A 22486-nucleotide genomic window follows, 5' to 3' on the forward strand; every position below is an offset into this window, starting at 1 on the left:
AAAAAGAAGGGAATTCGGTGTTTGCGTGCTGTCTGTGCTGCTAAGTTCAGAATTGAGCTCTCTTTTTGTGCTCAAAATGTTTAAAATCATTTGAATGTTTAAACTGACAGGAGCTAAAACATGCAAATGATAAGCTTGCACTGTATGATAGTTAAAGTGGTTAAAAATGCCGTGAAGCCAGGTTATCCTGGTATTTCTTCTGCTGATATGAAAAATTGGTTAAATTTAGCTATATAGCGGGTGTATGACGTATGTTACAATGCTATGATGAACTATATGCCTTTCTTCACTGACGTTCTGAGTTGTTCAAAGCGTTTCTAAGGATACTGATTGTTAGAAGGCAGCTGTCTGACTCTGAGATGGCGAATGTGAACATAGTTTGTGTAACATTAGCAACACATTATTAGCTGTTTAATAACATAGTCAAGAAAAAGGCTAATCATATTAATCACCATTATGTGTCCAACGTTGTAAAGAGCGATACCATTATGCAGCGTTTACCTCAGTAAGTTGACCGAGTGGATCTCTGAACTGGTGTGAGTGAGTGTAGGTGGGGCTAATTTGCATATTCATAGATATGCGTATACTAAATGAAGCAAGGGTGTAGAGTTACATTCAAGCTATTTTAAAACATGATGATATTTTTCTCAGGAAAAATTTTTTAAATATGTAATTTTGGTGATCAAACATGAGTTTTATAATAAAATTATTGACTACGGGGGACTTTAATGATGCTATAAACTCCACCCCAACACCGGTCTGACACTGCTGCAGTTGGTTATTATTGACCGTGGTGTCTGGTCCGTACGGATTAATGATCCCTATACTTGACATGGCACATCCAGTGATGTGACTATCACAAATGCGCACATCACGATATCGATGCTAGAACGATATATTGTGCAGCCCTATCCAGTAGTGCCTTTTGGGTTTTTAAAACTAGTTTATTAAATAACTGTTTTTGTGTAGCAATGCAACTGCTAATAGAGTGCTAATGTTAATGCAGCTTTTCGTGGGTGAAATTCAGTCATTTCAGTAGGAATCCATGCAGTGGGGAATTTCGCATGAGGACAAAAGATTTTGTAATGGGTACAAGTTGTCCACATGGATTCACCGCATTCACCAACAGAAAGCTGCTTGGTTTGAAAGTGACATTTGCGTGAGCTAATGTGATGCATCTTGAGCCTGTAGTGAAGGGTAATAACCCAGGGTGACAGCAGCCTTAACCAAAAAGTGTAAACACATTTCTGTACTCTCTCTCTCTCTTTATCGTACATCCGTCTCAGTGTTCTTTACCTCATACTTCACCTTTACTTTGAAGTGGTTAAATTGGAAGGCGAAAAATCTATTGATTGCAATCAGTGCAGTAATGGTGCCTTTTATTACAGTTGTTTCAGTGGCTCATGGGAGTCAAGAGTGGTCAGTTCGGATTGGCCACATAAGAGCTGTCTGGTATAAGGCACAATTCAGACATTGTTTTTCTTTAGGTGCTTGTGGTCACTCTCAAGTGTGACTGGGTGTTGAGTCATGTGTCCTGTTTACTATTCAAGTAGTTTTCCAGAATAATTTCAATAATTCTTGGTGCTTGAATTGCAAGCATCAGTGTTAATATTGCCTTAACAGATTTAACACCAACTCATATGTTTTGTTGAGGAAAGGTGCTATTACTTTTCTAAGACTTTGTGCATACTATAGGGGAAATAAGACCATTTTTGTCAGCAGCCACCTAGCAACAGCCTAGCAATCACCCAGAACACCCTAGCAACTGCATAACATGAAAATAATATGCTTGAAACCATTCAGACTGTACAGCAATAGCCTGGCAACCACCCACAACTAGCATTGTGTGCAGGCAAGTACAACTCTTCTGGAAATTTACTCACACATTAAACTCTTAGATGCAGAGTGCCAAGTAATGAACGTATGTATGTATGTCAGACTTTGTCAACATTGTGCCACAGTCCTTATATAGCAGTTTCTATAGGGACTCATCAGGCAGTGCAGGTTTTCTCAGGAGATCATCAATAATTCACAAACATCCTCTTCTCAACCCCTCCACTCCCCCACGTTGTTTTCAGCATTCAATCTGTTGTTATTGCTTCATCCTCATGACATAGCCTTGAAGTTGTTAGCGGGTGCGTGATGGGAACTGCGGCACCACCTACGTGCGAAAAACCGTGATACCACAATTACAGGAAGTGAGGTCGTATCTCACTGTAGCTGCTCCCTAATAACCTTAAGAGTTTTTTTTGAAACCACAGACTTGCATTTGAGATTTGTCTGTCTGTAGTATACTGTATTACATGATGTATTATGTAATATAATGTGTATACATTATGCAGCAGGTAGCATGGGTGTCATTTGAAGCAAATTGGTGTCAGAATAACAGATGTGTTGTATATTAGCAACCTCTTTCTTCTTGTAATATCCATCAGTATTCATCTACTGGTCCCTGAGCCTGGAAACAAGTGATAACCAATGAGATTTCAGCATGCATCCACTCATTGCACTTTTATTAAAACTGCCTTCAGCTCCAAACACAGACAGTCAGCAGACATCATTTCAGGTGCACTCTGAATGGGGACCAGAATTAGACTGAGAATAGCCTTTCTTCTTCCTTTTTCTGCCTGTGTTTTACTTCAGCCAGCTGACAGCACAGCTCGCCAGCCCAAAGCACTAAAAATGTCATGGCAACACAGTGCGATTATTATGGCCTGTCAGGAGCGAAGGCGAGGGGCAGCTTGTGAAAAAGAGAGGAGTTCGATCTGGTCATGATTGATGATCTCTGGGGAGGGCCGGAGACACACAAACGTTCACAAAGATGCGTACACCCATACTTCTTCGCTATGATGAAATAATATATATACACTATATTGCCAAAAGTTTTGGGATGCCTGCCTTTACGTGCACATGAACTTTAATGACATCCCATTCTTAATCCGTAGGGTTTAATATGGGGTTGGCCCACCCTTTGCAGCTATAACAGCTTCAACTCATCTGGGAAGGCTTTCCACAAGGTTTAGGTGTGTTTATGGGAATTTTTGACCATTCTTTTAGAAGCGCATTTGTGAGGTCAGTGATGTTGAATGAGAAGGCCTGGCTCGCAGTCTCCGCTCTAATTCATCCCAAAGGTGTTCTATCGGGTTGAGTTCAGGACTCTGTGCAGGCCAGTCAAGTTCCTCCACACCAAACTTGCTCATCCATGTCTATATGGACCTTGCTTTGTGCACTGGTGCGCAGTCATGTTGGAACAGGAAGGGGGCATCCCCAAACTGTTCCCACAAAGTTAGGAGCATGAAATTGTTCAAAATGTCTTGGTATGCTGAAGCATTAAGAGTTCCTTTCACTGGAACTAAGGGGCCAAGCCCAACCCCTGAAAAACAACCCTACACCATAATCCCCCCTCCACCAAACTTTACACTTGGCACAATGCAGTCAGGCAAGTACCGTTCTCCTGGCAACCACCAAACCCAGACTCGTTCATCGGATTGCCAGACAGAGAAGCGTGATTTGTCACTCCAGAGAACACGTCTCCACTGCTCTAGAGTCCAATAATGGCGTGCTTTACACCACTGCATCCGATTTGCATTGCACTTGGTGATGTAAGGCTTGGATGCAGCTGCTCGGCCATGGAAACCCATTCCATGAAGCTCTCTATGCACTGTTCTTGAGCTAATCTGAGGGCCACACGAAGTTTGGAGGTCAGTAGCTATTGACTCTGCAGAAAGTTGGTGACTTCTGCGCACTGTGCACCTCAGCATGCACTGACTGGCTGAGTTGCTGTTGTTCCCAATTGCTTCCACTTTGTTATGATACCACTAACAGTTGACCGTGGAATATTTAGTAGTGAGGAAATTTCACAAATGGACTTATTGCACAGGTGGCAACCTATCACGGTACCATGCTTGAATTCACTGAGCTCCTGAGAGCGACCCATTTTTTTACAAATGTTTGTAGAAGCAGTCTGCATGCCTAGGTGCTTGATTTTATACACCTTTGGCCATGGAAGTGATTGGAACACCTGAATTCAATGATTCGGAGGGGTGTCCCAATACTTTTTGCAATATAGTGTATACACACAATATACACACACACACAAATGTTCACAAAGACGCTTACACCCATCCTCCTTCGCTATGATGGAATAATATATATATATATATATATATATATACACACACACACACACACACACATGATGATGGAATAATGTGTGTGTGTGTGTATATATATATATATATATATATATATATACAGTTTGATAGTCATTGGAAATGCAAAATAGATTTTTTACTATTGCTGTTGGAGCAAATGAAAACACAAACTTATATTTGCTATGTTTTCCCATTTAGCAGTTTGTCCTCCTATAGTTTACTTCTCAGCTGTTTTGCATATCATGTACATCTGATTATTCACTAATCATTGAGCTTTCAATCATTGTACCCAGCCTTGAAAAGCACTGCTGCCACTGCTTGAAAGTGCTGGAAAAGTGCTTATATTTCAATAGTAAAGTATGAACCCTGATAACAGTCCAAGCCATTAAATAATCAGCTTAAAGTTTAAAAATGGTCATCTATTATGCCTCAGGACTGCGACAAGTTTAATTGGACTGAAGCAGATTTTAGGTGTTGGTTTAAAGGTTAACCCCACAGTCCTTTGTGCTGCAAGATTATTGTGGCTTTAACAGGACTCTCCATGCTTTTAAATTTGTTGAAAGCAAAGCTAAGTAATACCACCTCCTCTTCTCTCCACTTAGTGCTCTGCCAGTCCTATTTATACAGTACCACACTACATATTGCACACTCTCAGAAAATATACACTACAATTCAATTGTTTGCACTCAGTAAGTCCCCCTGTGGTGAAAATCAAGTTTTTAATGTTGTTTATATATCCATCTGGTGTTTTTAACATGCTTTAAGACAAACCCTGTGCAAATTCATAACACCATTGCTGAGTATTTTCTCATTAAAAATACAGTAAACCAAAGACACTCTCAAACCCGCGGTTTGAATCGCTGGTTTTTCTCACAAACTACCTTGTAACCAATCTTATCAATGTGCCGGCGGCTTTAGCATATCAAGGGGCCACGCAAGGGAGTCTCAAAAGAAGGTTATCCTGGTATATTTTTCTGTTGATATTAAATATCGGGTACATTTTGCAATAATAGCGGGTGTATGATGCATATTGCGATGTTATGATGAACTATATGCCTTTCTCCACTGACATTCTGAGTTGTTCAAAGTGTTTCTAAGGATACTGACTGTTAGAATTCAGCTGTCTGACTGGTGAATGTGAACATGGTTTGTGTAACATTTGCAACACATTATTAGCTGTTTGATTACGTAGTCAAGCAAAACACTAATCATGTGTCCGACGTTGTAAAAAAGTGATACCATTGTACAGCGTTTACCTCAGTAAGTTGACCGAGTGGATCTCGTCTGAGCTCGTGCGAGTGAGTGGAAGCGGGGATAATTATCATATTCATAGATCTGTGTATATTAAATGAGGCAAGGGTGTCGAGTTACATTCAAGCTATTTTAAGTCATTAAAAAAATTTACAGTGTAAAAAAAAAACGTTTAAATGTGTAATTTTAGTGATCAAAGATGAGTTTTAAGGGATAAAATTATTGACTACAGGGGGAGTTTAAACAAATTAATACTTTTTTCAGAAAGAATAAAAAAATGAAGGCATTCATGTGTACAGTATCAATGTTTGGACTTCAAAGGTTCTAAAATGTAACTATTTTTACATATATGTACGGCAAAACCATAACTACATTGTAAAAAGATAAGCTCTTAATATAACTATACACAAATACAAACAAATAACTAACTGGTGATAAAAACAACAAGAGCTTCATATATAAAGTCAGCACACAACAAGCTTGCAGCACTATCCGCATAATTTATTCATGTTGCAATTCGTGCTGGGAGCTCATAGATCAGCTGTTCAACATAATAACTGAAACCTGTTAGGTGTGGGCAAAAAGGTCCAATATCTATAGTCAATAGTGTAGCGATGTATAAAACACAGCTTAAATCACTCTCAAACCAATCACTCATACTGATTTGTGTGTATAAATCTATTCTGACCATAAATCACAATGGCTTCCTCAACAAATTAACAATTTAAATTTATGTGCAAATGTCATTTGTGAAATGTCACCATGAGACTCTCTGTGTCATTGAATGTCAGAGGCAACTCTTATACCCGTGCACAGGCAATCTCATGTCGCTATACTGACCCAGTTCTAGTTCTGCGCACACACGTTTACAGTGTTATTTTCTCCCCAAACGTCCCCTCCAGCCTCCTGCATTGTGTTATTTGTGAGAATGGACAGGGCTTTCCAGATGCATTGTGTTAAATGATTCTCTCAGGCTAGAGATAAATTCAGGCAAATATAATTCAGCAGACAGAGCTGCTCTTTCCTGCTTGCTGTTCTGCCAGTAGCCCTATGCCTTTGTCTGAGGCACTAAATCATCAGGAGACGTGACAGGATGATTTTGACACACATAAACACTGTAAAAATTGTGTGATTTTACCAAGAAAAGAAAAGCTACAGTTAAAACCTGCCAATTTGTTGTAAGTTACCATACCATTTTCCCCGGGCGCCACAGCAAATATGGCTACCCACCGCTCCGGTGTGCGTGTCCACAATTTGCAGTGTGTGTGTGTGTGTTCACTACTCACTACTCCTAATGTGCACTAACTGGATGGGTTAAATGCAGAGGACAAATTCCAAGTTTGGGTTACCACCATACTTGGCCCATATGTCACTTTTACTTCCATATACAGTGAAAAAATGCATATTTTAAAATACTGTACAGTATCGTAAAATGATTGGTTGATAAATCTGGTTTTTGTTAGTCAAAAAAACAAGACACGTTATAATTTAGAGTGAAAAACAATAAAAGGACATGATGCATCACATCTGATTATATTTTATTTACAGAGATATGGTTCCTTATTTTTGCTTTTAGTTATGTAAATTAGGGTATTTAGTGTTACATTTTATGTTGTTAATATTAATTTCATTATTTTAGTTATTATGGTGGTTTGTCTTTGTGTGACACTGTGCACCATCTATATATGAGTTTTGGCCACAGTTTATAGACTCAAAATTTATTTTACCACTTGTATTATTATGGTGGTTATCAAAGGATGTTTAGTAGTTCACATATTAACATTTTATCAGTTTATGAACTATATGGTTATAAATTATACAGTAAAATATGCAGGCAAAGGCAACAAAATTCTGCCCAGTAATACTTAAAACATTCTCACCATATTTTTTACAGTGAATTTCTGGTAACCATAGCTGCTATTTTTTTTTTTAAGTGAATATTTTTAAAGAGAATTAATATATCTTTAATATAAAGCATAAATAAAAATTATGCATGTAATAATATAAATATAAACAGTAGAAAACCGCATTCACACCATGTCATAATTACCATATAGGCACCACTATCAATTCCTAAATGAATCTGCACTGGTCAGGTTGTACATCTTTAAATACACAGGGACATAATCAACAGAACAGGAAACGTGTGTAACTCAAATCAGTAACCACTGAAACAAACTAGTGGTGGGAAAATGGGAACAAAGGAAACAGGTACAGGAACTAGAACTAAACCAAAACAGAACATACACGTGACATCTGGACAGCAGCATTAATTATTAGCATACACTTCCTTGCTTTCTCTGCATCTCTGTCTTATAATGTAGAAAAACCGAGGTTATTGTTTAAAAGTATTAAATATTTAAAAAAAAAAAAAAAAAAAGTATTTTCTGGTTATAAATGTTTAATCAGTGGTATTTTGTGGAATTAATTTAAACATGTTAAATGGATACTAGACACCGATTGTTAGCTGTAAACATAATAAAATTATGTAATACTATTTAATTAAATACTATTTCATAAAATAAAAATGGCAAGCAATGTGCCCACCTTTGTAAATGACGGTCATTCCAGTTCTGTAAAAATGTGGCTTTTGATGAGTTCTGCATGCACAGTTTCCATGTAAACCCAATAATATTATCATACATAAACAAAAATCATCAAAAAATAAAATGTTAATCAAATTAAAATCAATAAAAAAGCATGTCATAAAAAAGTCCGGATACAGTACAGATACAGTAGTTACATATGAATGAAATGTTTGTGTGAGAGGGACAGGGTGGTAGAGTAAGAGATAATGGAAATGAACATTAGTCCAGCCTTTTTTTTTTAATAAGACAGAGCTGCTTTTAGTTTTGACCTCATTTTAGGCTGTGTCATGTGGGCAGATTAGGGCCTGGTCTGTCTCTCATGAGTAGATCTGAGCCCAGCGACCTCACCTCAGGGCGTGTTTGCCTCAGTGAATCTCAGTGTGTGTGTGTGGGCTGCTGGCTCTGTGCTAGTAGGTGGGAATTGTAACATGGCACATTTACAAGAATCTTTGCATGCTGCCCTGAAGTTAGCATGTGAAATGTTTATAACATTTTATTTCAGGTACGGATTAATCCAGTAATCCATTCTCTGTGTAGATAACATCTGGAATGATCAGAGTCTGGAGCTGGACTCAGATCTGCCTCCAGGATGGCGCACTATACGTGACAGCACTGGCACATATTACTGGCACGTGCCCACGGGCACCACACAGTGGCAGCATCCCTCCTACAGCGCAGAGGAGGAACAAAACACCATTAACGGCATCACTGCCAGCCAGATCAAGGTGAGATACTCTGATCTGTGTGTGCGTGCGTGTGTGTGTGTGTGTTTTTCTGTCAGCCATCACATCTCCACTCTTGATTTCTTCAGACTGCAGTAGATGTCAGGCGGGAATCAAGAGGCAGACTGACTGAAAACCCGTTACCCTCTCTGAACGAAAGGTGAGGGAATCACACCTGCACTGGTGACCGTACAGCTGAGGACAGGCTACAGATGTTTCTCTGAAACTAGACAATAAAACATGCGAACAAAAGTGTGTGAAGCTCAATATGATTATGAAAGGGTTAGTTCATCCAAAAATGAAAAATCTGTCATTAATTACTCACCCTGATGTCGTTCCAAACCCGCAAGACCTTCGTTCATCTTCAGAACACAAATTAAGATATTTTTGATGAAATCCGAGAGCTTTCTGGCCTCTGATAGACTGCAATATTATTACCACTTTCAAGGACCAGAAAAGACATCATTAAAATAGTCCATGTGACTACAGTGGTTCAACCTTAATGTTATGAAGTAACGAGAATACTTTTTATGCTCAAAAAAACAAACAAAAATAACAACTTTATTCAACAACTACATTCTGATGTAGAACCCGGAAGCACTGCACTGTGTTTACAATGTGAACAATGTAGGAGAATGACATGGAAGACAAGAAATTGTTGAATAAAGTTGTTATTTTTGTTTGTTTTTTTGAGCACAAAAAGTATTCTCGTCACTTCATAACATTGAGGTTGAACCACTAGTCACATGGACTATTTTAACAATGTCTTTACTACCTTTCTGGGCCTTGAAAGTGGTAATAACGTTGCAGTTTATCGGAGGCAGAAAGCTCTCATTTTCTTTAAAAAAATTTGTGTTCCGAAGATGAATGAAGGTCTTACAGGTTTGTAACGACATGAGGGTGAGTAAATGAAGACAGAATTAAATTTTTTTTAGGTGAACTAACACTTTAACCAAGTTGGAGATGCTCTTGGATGTTCTTGGAACATCCTTGTTGAAATAACATTATTTCATTAGGATTAGGATAATAGGCTTGCTATCCGCTATTTCCCTATAATTTTAGGGTTAGGAATATTCCAGGTTCGATACAAGTGGTTGTTTGACTGGAATGTAGTTCCAGGATAATAACTGACTGACAATATTCCACTTATTATACAGCAACTTGACTATTTTGTTTTTGTCACTGTCTTTTCCCTGGTCACCTTTTTTGATAGCCTGTAGTAAAAGAAAATCACTATTGAGATCTTATAAATATCTCCTGCTTCTCAGATTTTTCTAGTGAAAAAAGACCCCTGTAATTAATGTTATTATATGTTAACTGTCTCATTCATGTCCATTTTTATTTCTCCTAAGGAATTTGAGGAGAAACGCCTGAGTCAAAGTTGATACTTAAATTAGAAAAAAGAATAGAAGCATGAACGTCTCAGCTATATCATTTTTCTCTGGTCAAGTTATACAGTTCATCAGTCAGGTTTTTTTTTTAACCACACCATGCCATGTTTGTGAATCAAGTATTCCAGAGTGCAGTGTAATAAACAGTTTCCATTTATGTGCATACATTTGATAAAAGTCATAGGGACATGTCTCCTTGAGAAGTCAGTCACCAATACTTTTTGTAATTGTAAGTAAAGTCCACAAAATGCAAGTTGATTTGAACCCATTATTGAATATGATCCAAAGTGAAAAAAACAATGACTTGACTACATTAAAAAAAACATGAATGTAGCAAACTCACCAACAGCGGATGCACAAATAAAACAATGAAACATGAGGGCTATATATATACAAAGACTAATGACTTAACAAAAGACACATGAAAGCAATGAACAATGAGCCAGTGAGAATGTGACACATTCACAAGGGGAGCACAAGACATGATCACATGAGGGCAGGTAAAACATGACTTTGAAATTACAAAATAGAAGACATGAACAAAACCTAAACCAACCTGACAGTACTACTGAATAATTTGTTAAAATGTGTCCGCAGCCACAAAATAATTAGTTAAAAATGTGTCTTCAACTAATTTATCACAACTGTTTTAATGTGTTGGGTGTAGTAACACATTACCCAGGACTGTCAATTTAAACTCTGGCACAGAAACACAGACACAGACACACACACACAGTTAAGCCAAATTCTCCTTCTGGTGCTCTGGAGATGAAAAAGCACCTTTTCTCTCTGTTTCCCCATTTGTTTACCCCACTGATGAAGCCTGTAGACGTCTAAATGAACAAACACATTCATATACCTGAAGGTGGTATTACCCACCTGGAATCCTGTGAACAGATGTCTTCTCCGCTGGCTGCTAGTGGAAATGACGAAAGAGGCTCTGCTTTAGATAGCCAGTCAGGTGTAGTCTGTACAACTGTGGGACGTAGACTAAAACTTTTATTTTTGGCTAACCTCCAAACACTCTGATATCAGGCCATAAGGCCCCAGTCACACTAATGCTTGAACAAAAGCGAGCACTCACCTGGGGAATTAAGAACACTGAGAAGAGTTTTGTAGTGCTAAATATGGTCTTTGCCAGTGAAGGACAAAATATTGTACACGCATTTAACAGGCTGGAACGTGCCTTTATTAAAGGGTTAGTTCACCCAAAAATGAAAATTCTGTCATTAATTACTCACCCTCATGTCGTTCCACACCTGTAAAACCTTCGTTCATCTTCAGAACACAAATCAAGATATTTTTGATAAAATCTGATGGCTCAGTGAGGGCTCCATTGACAGCAAGATAATTAACACTTTCAGATGCCCAGAAAGGTACTAAAGACATATTATAAAATGGATAGTTCCGCCCCTTTATTCTGATTGGTTGAGCCACGTTTCGAAGCCGTTGTAAAATTCCCAAAAACATACAGCTGACCGCATTATAGCTGTGCCACTGAATGTGTATGTTGCTGCGTCTGTCTTAGAAACCACTCTTAGCAATGTAAACATATGTTTGTTCTGTATTGATTTTGTTCAGTGAAGCTTACTGCATTATGTAGAAGAGTATTGTGAGAGAGATATCGAGTGACCTAGTATATTTCCTGAATTCAAATTTAGCATTTTCCTTCAGGTCAGTCCTATGTTCATAATAAAAAATCAGTTTGAATGTCCGTTGCGATCTTGTCCTTTTAACATTTAATGTGTTTTTCCCGTGCCCTGCTGACACTGACAGCGCTAGTCAAAGCATTTGTCATTTGCGTTTTGTTCCGTGTTCACAACACGTTTCGATATAAAAGTCTTTGCGACTGAGTGACTCGCTCATAAAGACAATCTTTGTTGCCATCTAATGGTGTAATAAATGTAACTTCTGTTGCTGTTCACGGTCAGGGACTATTTTTTCCAGTAGAAGGAAGCCTTTTAATGATTTTACTTCATGAAAGTTGCATTGATACGTATTTTTTGGCATTGTATTGGGTGGTAACCGTTTTATAAAAGTAATAAGCCCTGTGAAGCCGTGGTTTACAGTGAATTTATAACAGCTAAGGGGGTTTTTTAACAACACCCCTTAGCTGTTATAAATTCACTGTAAACCACGGCTTCTTGGGGCTTATTGCTTTATTTAAAACAGTTCATGTGACTACAGTGGTTCAACCTTAATGTTATGAAACAACGAGAATATGTTTTGTGCACCAAAAAAACCCCAAAATAACGACTTTATTCAACAATATCTAGTGATGGGTGATTTCAAAACACTGCTTCATGAAGCTTTGAAGCTTTACAAATCTTTTGTTTCAAATCAGTGGTTCGGAGCGTGTGTCAGACTGCCAAAGTCACGTGATTTCAGTAAACGATGCTTCGTTACATCATAAGTGTTTCGAAATTTCAGTGGTTCACCACTGGGTGGCGTGGCAGTTTGATACATGCTCTGAACCACTGATTCGAAACAAAAGATTTGTAAAGCTTCAAAGCTTCATGAAGCAATGTTTTGAAATCGCCCATCACTAGATATTGTTAAATAAAGTCGTTATTTTGTTTTTTGCCGCACAAAAAGTAATCTCGTCACTTCATAACATTAAGGTTGAACCACTGTAGTCACATGAACTGTTTTAAATATGTCTTTAGTAGCTTTCTGGGCATCTGAAAGTGTTAATTATCTTGCTGTCAATGGAGGCCTCACTGAGCCATCGGATTTTATCAAAAATATCTTAATTTGTGTTCAGAAGATGAACGAAGGTCTTACGAGTATGGAACGACATGAAGGTGAGTAATTAATGACAGAATTTTCATTTTTGGGTGAACTAATCCTTTGAGTGCCATGTTTGTTATTGACTGACCTTTCCAATGACTTTGTTCAAAGTTGTTTGGGAATTGTTGACAGCTACAGGGAATGCAATTACCTTCACATATATTGTCAGCAACTTGAGGTGGCATTACACGACAGAGAACAAAATTACACTCTGGCACATTAAGTTCAAATACTAATGACTGCAATTTTTAACTTTTTAGTGTAATATTCCGTTGAATGTAATTTTAGCTTAATGTATTATTCAGTCTAATTAATTATTATTCTGATTTATTTATTTATTTTGTTTCTACCGAGACAAAGACCCCAATAAAGGACTTTCTATTTTATAGCTCTATACTATATAATTTTCCTCTTCAGGACCACTGTTTATTATAGGGAGGAAGTATGCCCAAAATGCTCTGACTTGTTCACAAGCATCATGGCCAAAGCTGAGAGTGATAATTATAGGAGCTGTTTCTTGTTTACAGGACAAAATACCCCAGCGGTCTGAATAGGCTTTTATAGAGCATAAATGAAAGTGCTTTCAGTAGAACACCAAATAGAAAAATAAGTGTTCAGCATCTCAAGACTTAATTTGTATTCCTATTTATTTATTTTTTTCTGGTGAAATGAGCCCAGTATTTAATTATGGGTCATTATCATAATGATGTACTCTCTTGATCTGCTTCAGGCCCTCCTGGCAGGAAGAGTATTTCTGTGCCAACATGGATCCCGACTCCAAGGTAGAATCTTGCTGTGTGCTGCCCTAATACTGTTCAACATGTACAATTTATTACTGTTTTCTCTGCTATTAGTCACTGTGCCCCACAAATTTCACACTTAAAAGAAAGCACATCCTGAGGTAACCAGTGAGGGTGAAAGGTCAGATTTGGAAAGGAGCATCAATCAGGGCATGTTTAGTGATTCAGTAGTGTGTATATGCGTGTGCATTGGTAGAGTGTATATAGAAGGTGGGGGTGGAGGGCTATGACCTCTAAAAGCACAAGGGATGCAATGTTAAGACAGCTTTATTGAGTCTGTGTAAAATGATCCTAGGCAGGGTCATAGATATATGCTCTGTACAAAACATTTAGACTTCCATCAGTCACCAGCTTAGTAAACGGTAGCTTGCTGGTTTGATTTCCTACAGGAATGAGTCATGATCTATCATCAATGTGAAAAAAAAAGAAAAAAAAAAACTAAACCCCAAGATACTTCAATGTTGTCAATGTAATATGTGTACTGTGAGTCATATTTGATAAAAGCATTTGCTAAATGACTACTTGCTTAGTAAGAAACACTGAGGTATGACAATATAAAACATCCTAACAGTAATTACTGTAATATAAATGGCTGTTACCCAGAATGTCAACATGAACTTCATGCCAAATGTATGCAACACCCCCTTCTTGGTACTTTATATTTCACAGTGTAGACTTTAAATGTCACAATATGACTTTATTTCGTGTGATTGTGACTATTTAGTTCAGACTTTATATCTTGCAATTGTGACTGTGTCTTATAATGGCAACTTTATTTCTTTAAATTGTGTGACTACATACAGTAGCGGTAAGGCAAAAAAAAAAAAAAAAAAAAAATTGGCAAAACTACAAGCTACAGGTTTTATATATTTTACTATGCATTTATATATATATAGGAGCACACTCTCATCAGCCACTGAAGGGCGCAAGAGATTTACACCTCTCTCAAACTCTTCAGTGAGCTCCATCTGAGACCCCCACGATCTCAGTCTCCTCTCTGACTCAGGTACCCGAGCCACTGGGTCCAAATGCCTGTCCCTCTTCTCGGGAGCGGAGCTTCCTCAGAGGGAAATGCTCACAATGCACACAAATAGCCCCCTCAAGGACTGAGCGTGTGAGTTGGCTCTCAAGAAGAGGGACAGGCATTTGGACCCAGCGGCTCGGGTCCCTCTCGCGCTGAGGCAGAGAGGAGACAGAGATTGTGGGGGTCTCAGATGGAGCTTGCTGAAGAGTTTGAGAGAGGTGTATATCTTTTGCACCCTTTTAGTGGCTGTTGGGAGTATGCTCCTGGATGAGGATGTAGGATGATCCCTTGCACTCTCTGATCCAGCAGCCAGTGCTCTGCTGGCTTCAAGCCAGGAAGAGTAGGAGATGGCTGCTGAGGGTGAAGAAGATGAGTCATCTGAGCCCTCTCAGCCACCCTGCCCCACGTATGCTGAGCTGCTGGGGGTTATGGAATGCGTGAGCATGGATACATGCTCCTTAATGCGTCGGATTTGCCCTCTGAACTTTTTGGCATGTCCGTCGAGGCAGTGGTCAGAAAGTTTAGAGAGGTGAAGGTACGCTCGGCCGCATTTAAATCATGTATATCGCTAAGGTCCGAGTCTGCCCCCAAACAGCCTGGGGGTCCCGGTCTCTTCCAAGGAGCAGGTCGCGAAGAAGGTGCGTCACTAGAAAGAAGAACTGACGCCCAGCGTCAGTGAAGGATTCTTTCCCTCTGAGGGTCATTACATCTACCCTCTCCTCTTCTTTCTTCCTCCCCCCGCATCTTTTAAGAAAGACACAGGTTGTTGGCTAGCTAGCATCCCTGGTGGCTCTGGGGGTTTACGTATGTCCCCCTAATAGTGACTGGCCAGGGCCTTTTTACCCATGGCTGTATTCCCTTAAAGGAACCTCTTCCCATAATAGAGTGAAGATTTTGGTTCCAAGCCTTGAGCAGCCTTTGACCAAGTCCTTTTGTTTACACTGCAAATGTACTTTTTCATTGAGCTTATAGCTTGGGCAGTGGCCGTAGGAAGTACTGTCACTGACAGCCTTTGGGAATTGATTCTGGCTTTTCTCTGAACTGCCATTATTTCTTGTGCAACCATTACGGCATGCACTCCGCTCAGCACGGCGGCGTGGGTATTTTGTTCCACAGTAGCCTCTAAGGACGCAGTGCGAGTTTACTTTCGTCCCTTTACGTCTCGGGTTACGACTGTAACCCTGGTTCCCTGAGAACAGGGAATGAGACACTGCGTCTCGTTGCCATGCTTCCGGGCTGCCTGCGTAGTTCCCTCAGACAAAGAAGTGGATGACATGTTCTCTAAGCGCCCCTTTTATACTTCCTGATCGCACTAGTAGTGACATCATAGGCTGTCACCGGCCAATACGATTGCCATGATTAGACATGAGCTTCAGACATCAGTCACGCTGTGGCATTCCCCAATAGCTTCTCAGGACGCAGTGTCTCATTCCCTATTCTCAGGGAACTAGGGTTACAGTCGAAACCAGACACGTTTTTGAATGTGTTCATAATTTCTTTATATGAAATTCTGGCCAAAAATTAAGTCGTGATTAAAAATTAAGTGCACAATCATGTTGCCATTGTTATCAGTTATCAAAAACAAAACAACTGACTCCAAGCACAACTACGCAAACAAAATCCTTAACAATTTTTTAATAATATTTAAATACAGGGTGAAGATGTCAATTTTCCTAGACCGAACATCACTTTTGTTAACTACTACTGTATCTCTCTCTCTCTCTCTCTCTCTTTCTCTATATATAGAGAGATACATAGAGTGGAAAGGCTTCAAAGATCCAACTCACTATTAATGCCAATGAATTTAGCTACAAGTGTCAACATATTTTGCCCCATATATAGTCTATCTAAAGTATGAGTACTGTTATGAGAATCTCTCCATTTGTCTTTCAGTGTTTTGCGGTGCGTTCGCTGGGTTGGGTTGAGATCCCTGAGGAGGAACTTACCCCTGGCAAGAGTAGTCTGGCGGTAAACAACTGCATCCAGCAGCTTTCTCACAGTAAAGCAGAGGGCCGAGACGCAGTTGGTGCCTGGGGAGAGGTGAGAACAGCCTGGACTCATACATGTGACCTAGAATAGATGAGATCTGCTTAGCTGGGGCCCACCAATGTCCTTGGAGGTCCGCTGAAATCATTCAGACAGGCGTAATATCAGTACTAGCATGCTAACCCTGTAATAGCACAAAACATTGTTGCTACATACTGCTAAGTGTTACCAGTATATATTTTGGTTATATACAGTTGTGGTCAGAATTACTGGCACCCTTGGTAAATATGATCAAAGATGACTGTAAAAATAAATCTGCATTGTTTATCCTTTTGATCTTTAATTCATAAAATTAGCAAAAATATAATCTTTCATTGAAGGAAAAGAATTGAAAGTGGGGGGAAAATCACATTATGAAATAAATGTTTTTCTTCAAAACATGTTGGCCACAATTTTTGGCACCCTTTTATTCAATACTTTTTGCAACCTCCTTTTGCCAAGATAACAGCTCTGAGTCTTCACCTATAATGCCTGATGAGTTTGGAGAACACCTGACAAGAGATCAGAGACCATTCCTTCATACAGAATCTCTACAGATCCTTCAGATTCCCAGCTCCATGTTGGTGCTTCTTCTCTTCAGTTCACTCCACTCATTTTTTTTAGGGTTCAGGTCAAGGGACTGGATGGCCATGGCAGAAGCTTTATTTTGTGCTCAGTGACACATTTTTGTGTTAGTTTTGATGTTTGTTTTGGATCATTGTCCTGATGGAAGATCCAACCACGGCCCATTATTGTATTTCTAGCAAAAGCGGTCAGGTTTTGATTTTTTATCTGTTGGTATTTGATAGAATCCATGATACCATGTATCTGAACAAGATGTCCAGGACCTCCAGCAGACAAATAGGTCCACATTAAAGATCCAGCAGTATATTTAACCGTGGGCATGGGGTACTTTTTATCCATGTGTGCACCAAACCCATCTGGTGGGTTTGCTGCCAAAAAGCTCTTTTTTTAGTTTCATCTGACCATAGAAGCCGGTCCCGTTTGAAGTTCCAGTCTTGTCTGACAACTGAATGTGCTGGAGATTGCTTCTGGATGAGAGCAGAGGATTTTTCTTGAAACCCTCCCAAACAACTTGTGGGGATGTAGGTGCTGTTTGATAATTTTTTTTAGGCTTTCTGAGACTCAAGACTCAACTAATCTCTGCAATTCTCCAGCTGTGATCCTTAAAGAGTCTTTGGCCACTCAAACTCTCCTCCTCACCGTGCATTAGGACGATTTAGACACACGTCCTCTTCCAGGCAGATTTGTAACATCTTTAGTTGATTGGAACTTCTTAATTATTGCCCTGATAGTGGAAATGGGGATTTTCAATGCTTTATTTTCTTACAGCCATTTTCTATTTTGTGAAGCTCAACAATTCTGCACATCAGAACTATATTCTTTGGTTTTACTTATTGTGATGAATCATTACAGGAATTTGGCCTTTGTGTTTCCTCATGTTTATACTCCTGTGGAACAGGAAGTCATGGCTGGACAATTTCATGTTCATGACCACCCTGGTGTGCTAAAAAAAATGTAAATATGAATGGAAATATACTTCAGAGATATTTTAGTCATACAAATTGTGAATAAAAAAGGAATGCAATGATGTGGAAGTTTCAAATTTCAATATTTTATTCAGAATACAACATAGATGACATATCAAATGCTTAAACTGAGAAAATGTATCATTTTATGGGAAAAATAAGTTGATTTTAAATTTCATGGCATCAACACATCTCAAAAAAGTTGGGACAAGGCCATGTTTACCACTGTGTGGCATCCCCTCTTCTTTTTATAACAGTCTGCAAACGTCTGGGGACTGAGGAGACAAGTTGCTCAAGTTTAGGAATAGGAATGTTGTCCCATTCTTGTCTAATACAGGCTTCTAGTTGCTCAACTGTCTTAGGTCTTCTTTGTCGCATCTTCCTCTTTATGATGCGCCAAATGTTTTCTATGGGTGAAAGGTCTGGACTGCAGGCTGGCCATTTCAGTACCCGGATCCTTCTTTTACGCAGCCATGATGTTGTAATTGATGCAGTATGTGGTCTGGCATTGTCATGTTGGAAAATGCAAGGTCTTCCCTGAAAGAGACGACGTCTGGATGGGACCATATGTTGTTCTAGAACTTGGATATACCTTTCAGCATTGATGGTGCCTTTCCAGATGTGTAAGTTGCCCATGCCACACGCACTCATGCAACCCCATACCATCAGAGATGCAGGCTTCTGAACTGAGCGCTGATAACAACTTGGGTTGTCCTTGTCCTCTTTAGTCCGGATGACATGGTGTCCCAGTTTTCCAAAAAGAACTTCAAATTTTGATTCGTCTGACCACAGAACAGTGTTCCACTTTGCCACAGTCCATTTTAAATGAGCCTTGGCCCAGAGAAAACGCCTGCGCTTCTGGATCATGTTTAGATATGGCTTCTTTTTTGACCAATAGAGTTTTAGCAACGGCGAATGGCACGGTGGATTGTGTTCACCGACAATGTTTTCTGGAAGTATTCCTGAGCCCATGTTGTGATTTTCATTACAGTAGCATTCCTGTATGTGATGCAGTGCCGTCTAAGGGCCCGAAGATCACGGGCATCCAGTATGGTTTTCCGGCCTTGACCCTTACGCACAGAGATTGTTCCAGATTCTCTGAATCTTTGGATGATATTATGCACTGTAGATGATGATAACTTCAAACTCTTTGCAATTTTTCTCTGAGAAACTCCTTTCTGATATCGCTCCACTATTTTTCGCCGCAGCATTGGGGGAATTGGTGATTCTCTGCCCATCTTGACTTCTGAGAGACACTGCCACTCTGAGAGGCTCTTTTTATACCCAATCATGTTGCCAATTGACCTAATAAGTTGCAAATTGGTCCTCCAGCTGTTCCTTATATGTACATTTAACTTTTCCGGCCACTTATTGCTACCTGTCCCAACTTTTTTGGAATGTGTAGCTCTCATGAAATCCAAAATGAGCCAATATTTGGCATGACATTTGATATGTTATCTATATTCTATTGTGAATAAAATATAAGTTTATGAGATTTGTAAATTATTGCATTCCTTTTTTATTCACAATTTGTACAGTGTCCCAACTTTTTTGGAATCGGGTTTGTAAAAAATTCTATGGGTGCCAATAATTGTGGCCAACGTGTTTTGAAGAAAAACATTTATTTCATAATGTGATTTTTCCCCCACTTTCAATTCTTTTCCTTCAATGAAAGGTTAGATTTTTGCTAATTTTATGAATTAAAGATCAAAAGGATAAACAATGCAGGTTTATTTTTACAGTCATCTTTGATCATATTTAACAAGGGTCCCATTAATTAACAACTGTATGTCCATTACTAATTTTCATAAGGTTTACACACTATTTTACAGTTCGGTTTGAATTATATTAAATCACCTCAGGTTAGCCTAGCTCTCACAGAAGTTCATGGTAACTACTCAAAGCATATGTGTGTGTGTGTGTGTGTTCAGGGTCAGGATATGATGATGGTGCTAAAGAAGGACACTCTCAGTCTAATGGACCCTGTGGACCGCAGCCTCATCCATTGTCAGCCCATAATCAACATCCGTGTATGGGGGGTGGGCTGCAACAATGGCAGGTAGACTGACCTGTACCCTTCTTCTATTTGTGGGTTTAAAATTTCTCAGTTTTTCTACTTTTCAATGCTATCACATATGATAAATCTGGATTTCTGCAGAGGCTCCATTCACTACAGTTTAACAGAAAATTTATGAGCCTGCTAAATGACAAATGGCCAACATCCCTTCAGTTCAATCATATTTCCTCATTCAGTGACAGGCAGTGGCAGGTCTTTGAAAACAGAGAGCTTTTTAAATGTAAGCCTAGTGAAGTGAAGCCCGGTGCTATTTTGAGTTGAGTTGTGGTTTGAGCAACTGATGATGAATATTTGCAAACCATAATAAGAAATGTTTTGCATGAAATGTGTTGCTTTTGTTTTTGATTTGTGTGTTGTTGAAAGCGATTACTGGCTAAAGCTGACTAGAGTGTAGAGTAGCTCCCCATGTGAAAAACAAGTGCACTTAATTGTATTGAACATGCACTTGTAATGTACTTCAAAGCACACTTTTAAAAAGTATAAAAAGTAAAATTATAAAACTGTACTTGAAGATAATATAATATTAATGAAATAAAAGGCCACTTAAAGAGAGTACACTTTCATGACAATGTTTTGTACATGGAAAGTACTTGATTATAACTGTAGTGTAATATTTGATATTGCATTTAAAGGTAATGTATTTTAAATGTACTAAATTGCAACTTCATCATTACAAATGTGTAATTAAAAAATATATTAAAATACAGTACATTGCATGCAGGTTTCACTAGAAATTACATTAGAGTATATTTTAGTTTACCATAAACACATGGTCACAGTACATGTACAGTATTTCAAAGACAATAGTTATTATGAAATTACATTTTCATATACTTAAGTCCTACTTAAGTGGGTCAAATAAGCAGAAGTCTAATTGCATGTAATATAAATTTAAACTATAATATATTTTCATGTATTTACAATTAACATGCAATTAAGTGTCCAAAAACATGAGATGCAGTTTGATTCAGTATGCTTTTCTTTTAAAGCATATTATTTCTGTAATAAGTACTCTTTTTAAAAGTATGCTATAATGCACTTCTTTTTCACAAGGGTCTTTAGCTTGCTAAAAAACATTCTCGTTTCTTTTGCATTATTTTAACTATTATTAACCTTTGTTTCCTTTTTCTTTTTTAAACCACCTCTTGTGAAAACAGAGACAGGTAATAACTGCACTTTTTTCTTTTTTCAATTAGACCTAGAAAACATGTTTCGTGATGTCGTGGTCATGAAGTAGCGCTCCTCATTAGCCATGTTTTCTTTCATTTGATTTCTTTACTGTCATGCATCTCAGGTGTAAATTGTACTAAATGCAAAAAGTATAACAAAATTACAAGTGTACAAGTGTTTTTTGATTAACCAATGATGATACATTTATTTAAATGTCTGCTTTGCTCTGCATGTCTAAGAAATACCCTCCCCTGTGTTCAAACAAACAATAAATGCAGATGATTCTGCCATGATGGACCAATCAGAGTCTCAGTAACCATGACATTTTTTAGATTTGTCAAAATTGTTTGGACAAAGGGGGAACAGATTAGTTTGTAATGAGACCATCACTAGAGCATGTTGGCATGTGCCAATGAGATCGTCTTTATACCTTATTTATATTGTGAGAATGTGTTTAGATTGCAAATCCAAAAATAGACCCTTCCAGTCTAGGTAACTTAAGTGTAAGTGTGGAACCCTGAGCTTTTTCATAACTGAGATCAGCAGGGGCTGGCACAATGACTCTGTATTCACACAATGAAGGTTTCCATCTGCCTGTTTACTAACCAGACAAACTAATTTGTTATTCTGTTTGACTTGCATGTTCTCCCTTAGTAGTTGAGAGTAAACGAGTGCTGGATTTCACAAGCATCAGTATGCTGTGTGAGCTTGAGCCATGTGCTGTATGAAGCACTGCTGCTCTACATTTCTCCAATGTAATATTCATGAATAAAACATTCTCTTTGAAGGAGCCAGCATGCAGCTTTAGGTCTTGAAGAATCAGGGGGAATGCACCGTTGCATTGCATATAGAATTAGAAAGTCATACTGCCCAGAAATGCCGATCGATCTGTATTTATAGAACACTGACATCTGATATTGCCACAAACAGTCAGCTAAGAGAGA

The 22486-nt window shown here is 38.6% G+C and overlaps 1 protein-coding gene across 1 annotated transcript in view; it reads left to right on the forward strand.

Annotated features, from left to right (window-relative positions):
- Positions 1-22486, forward strand: part of apbb3 (amyloid beta (A4) precursor protein-binding, family B, member 3) — a 32012-nt gene that overhangs the window by 3507 nt on the left and 6019 nt on the right. The window contains exons 2-6 of the mRNA XM_051878582.1: positions 8531-8718; positions 8805-8875; positions 13627-13678; positions 16614-16760; positions 20227-20354. Coding sequence (XP_051734542.1) covers positions 8531-8718; positions 8805-8875; positions 13627-13678; positions 16614-16760; positions 20227-20354 — 586 coding nt within the window. The remainder of the gene's footprint in view (positions 1-8530; positions 8719-8804; positions 8876-13626; positions 13679-16613; positions 16761-20226; positions 20355-22486) is intronic.

Source organism: Ctenopharyngodon idella, chromosome 21 (assembly GCF_019924925.1).
Source record: "Ctenopharyngodon idella isolate HZGC_01 chromosome 21, HZGC01, whole genome shotgun sequence".
Classification (NCBI taxonomy): domain Eukaryota; kingdom Metazoa; phylum Chordata; class Actinopteri; order Cypriniformes; family Xenocyprididae; genus Ctenopharyngodon; species Ctenopharyngodon idella.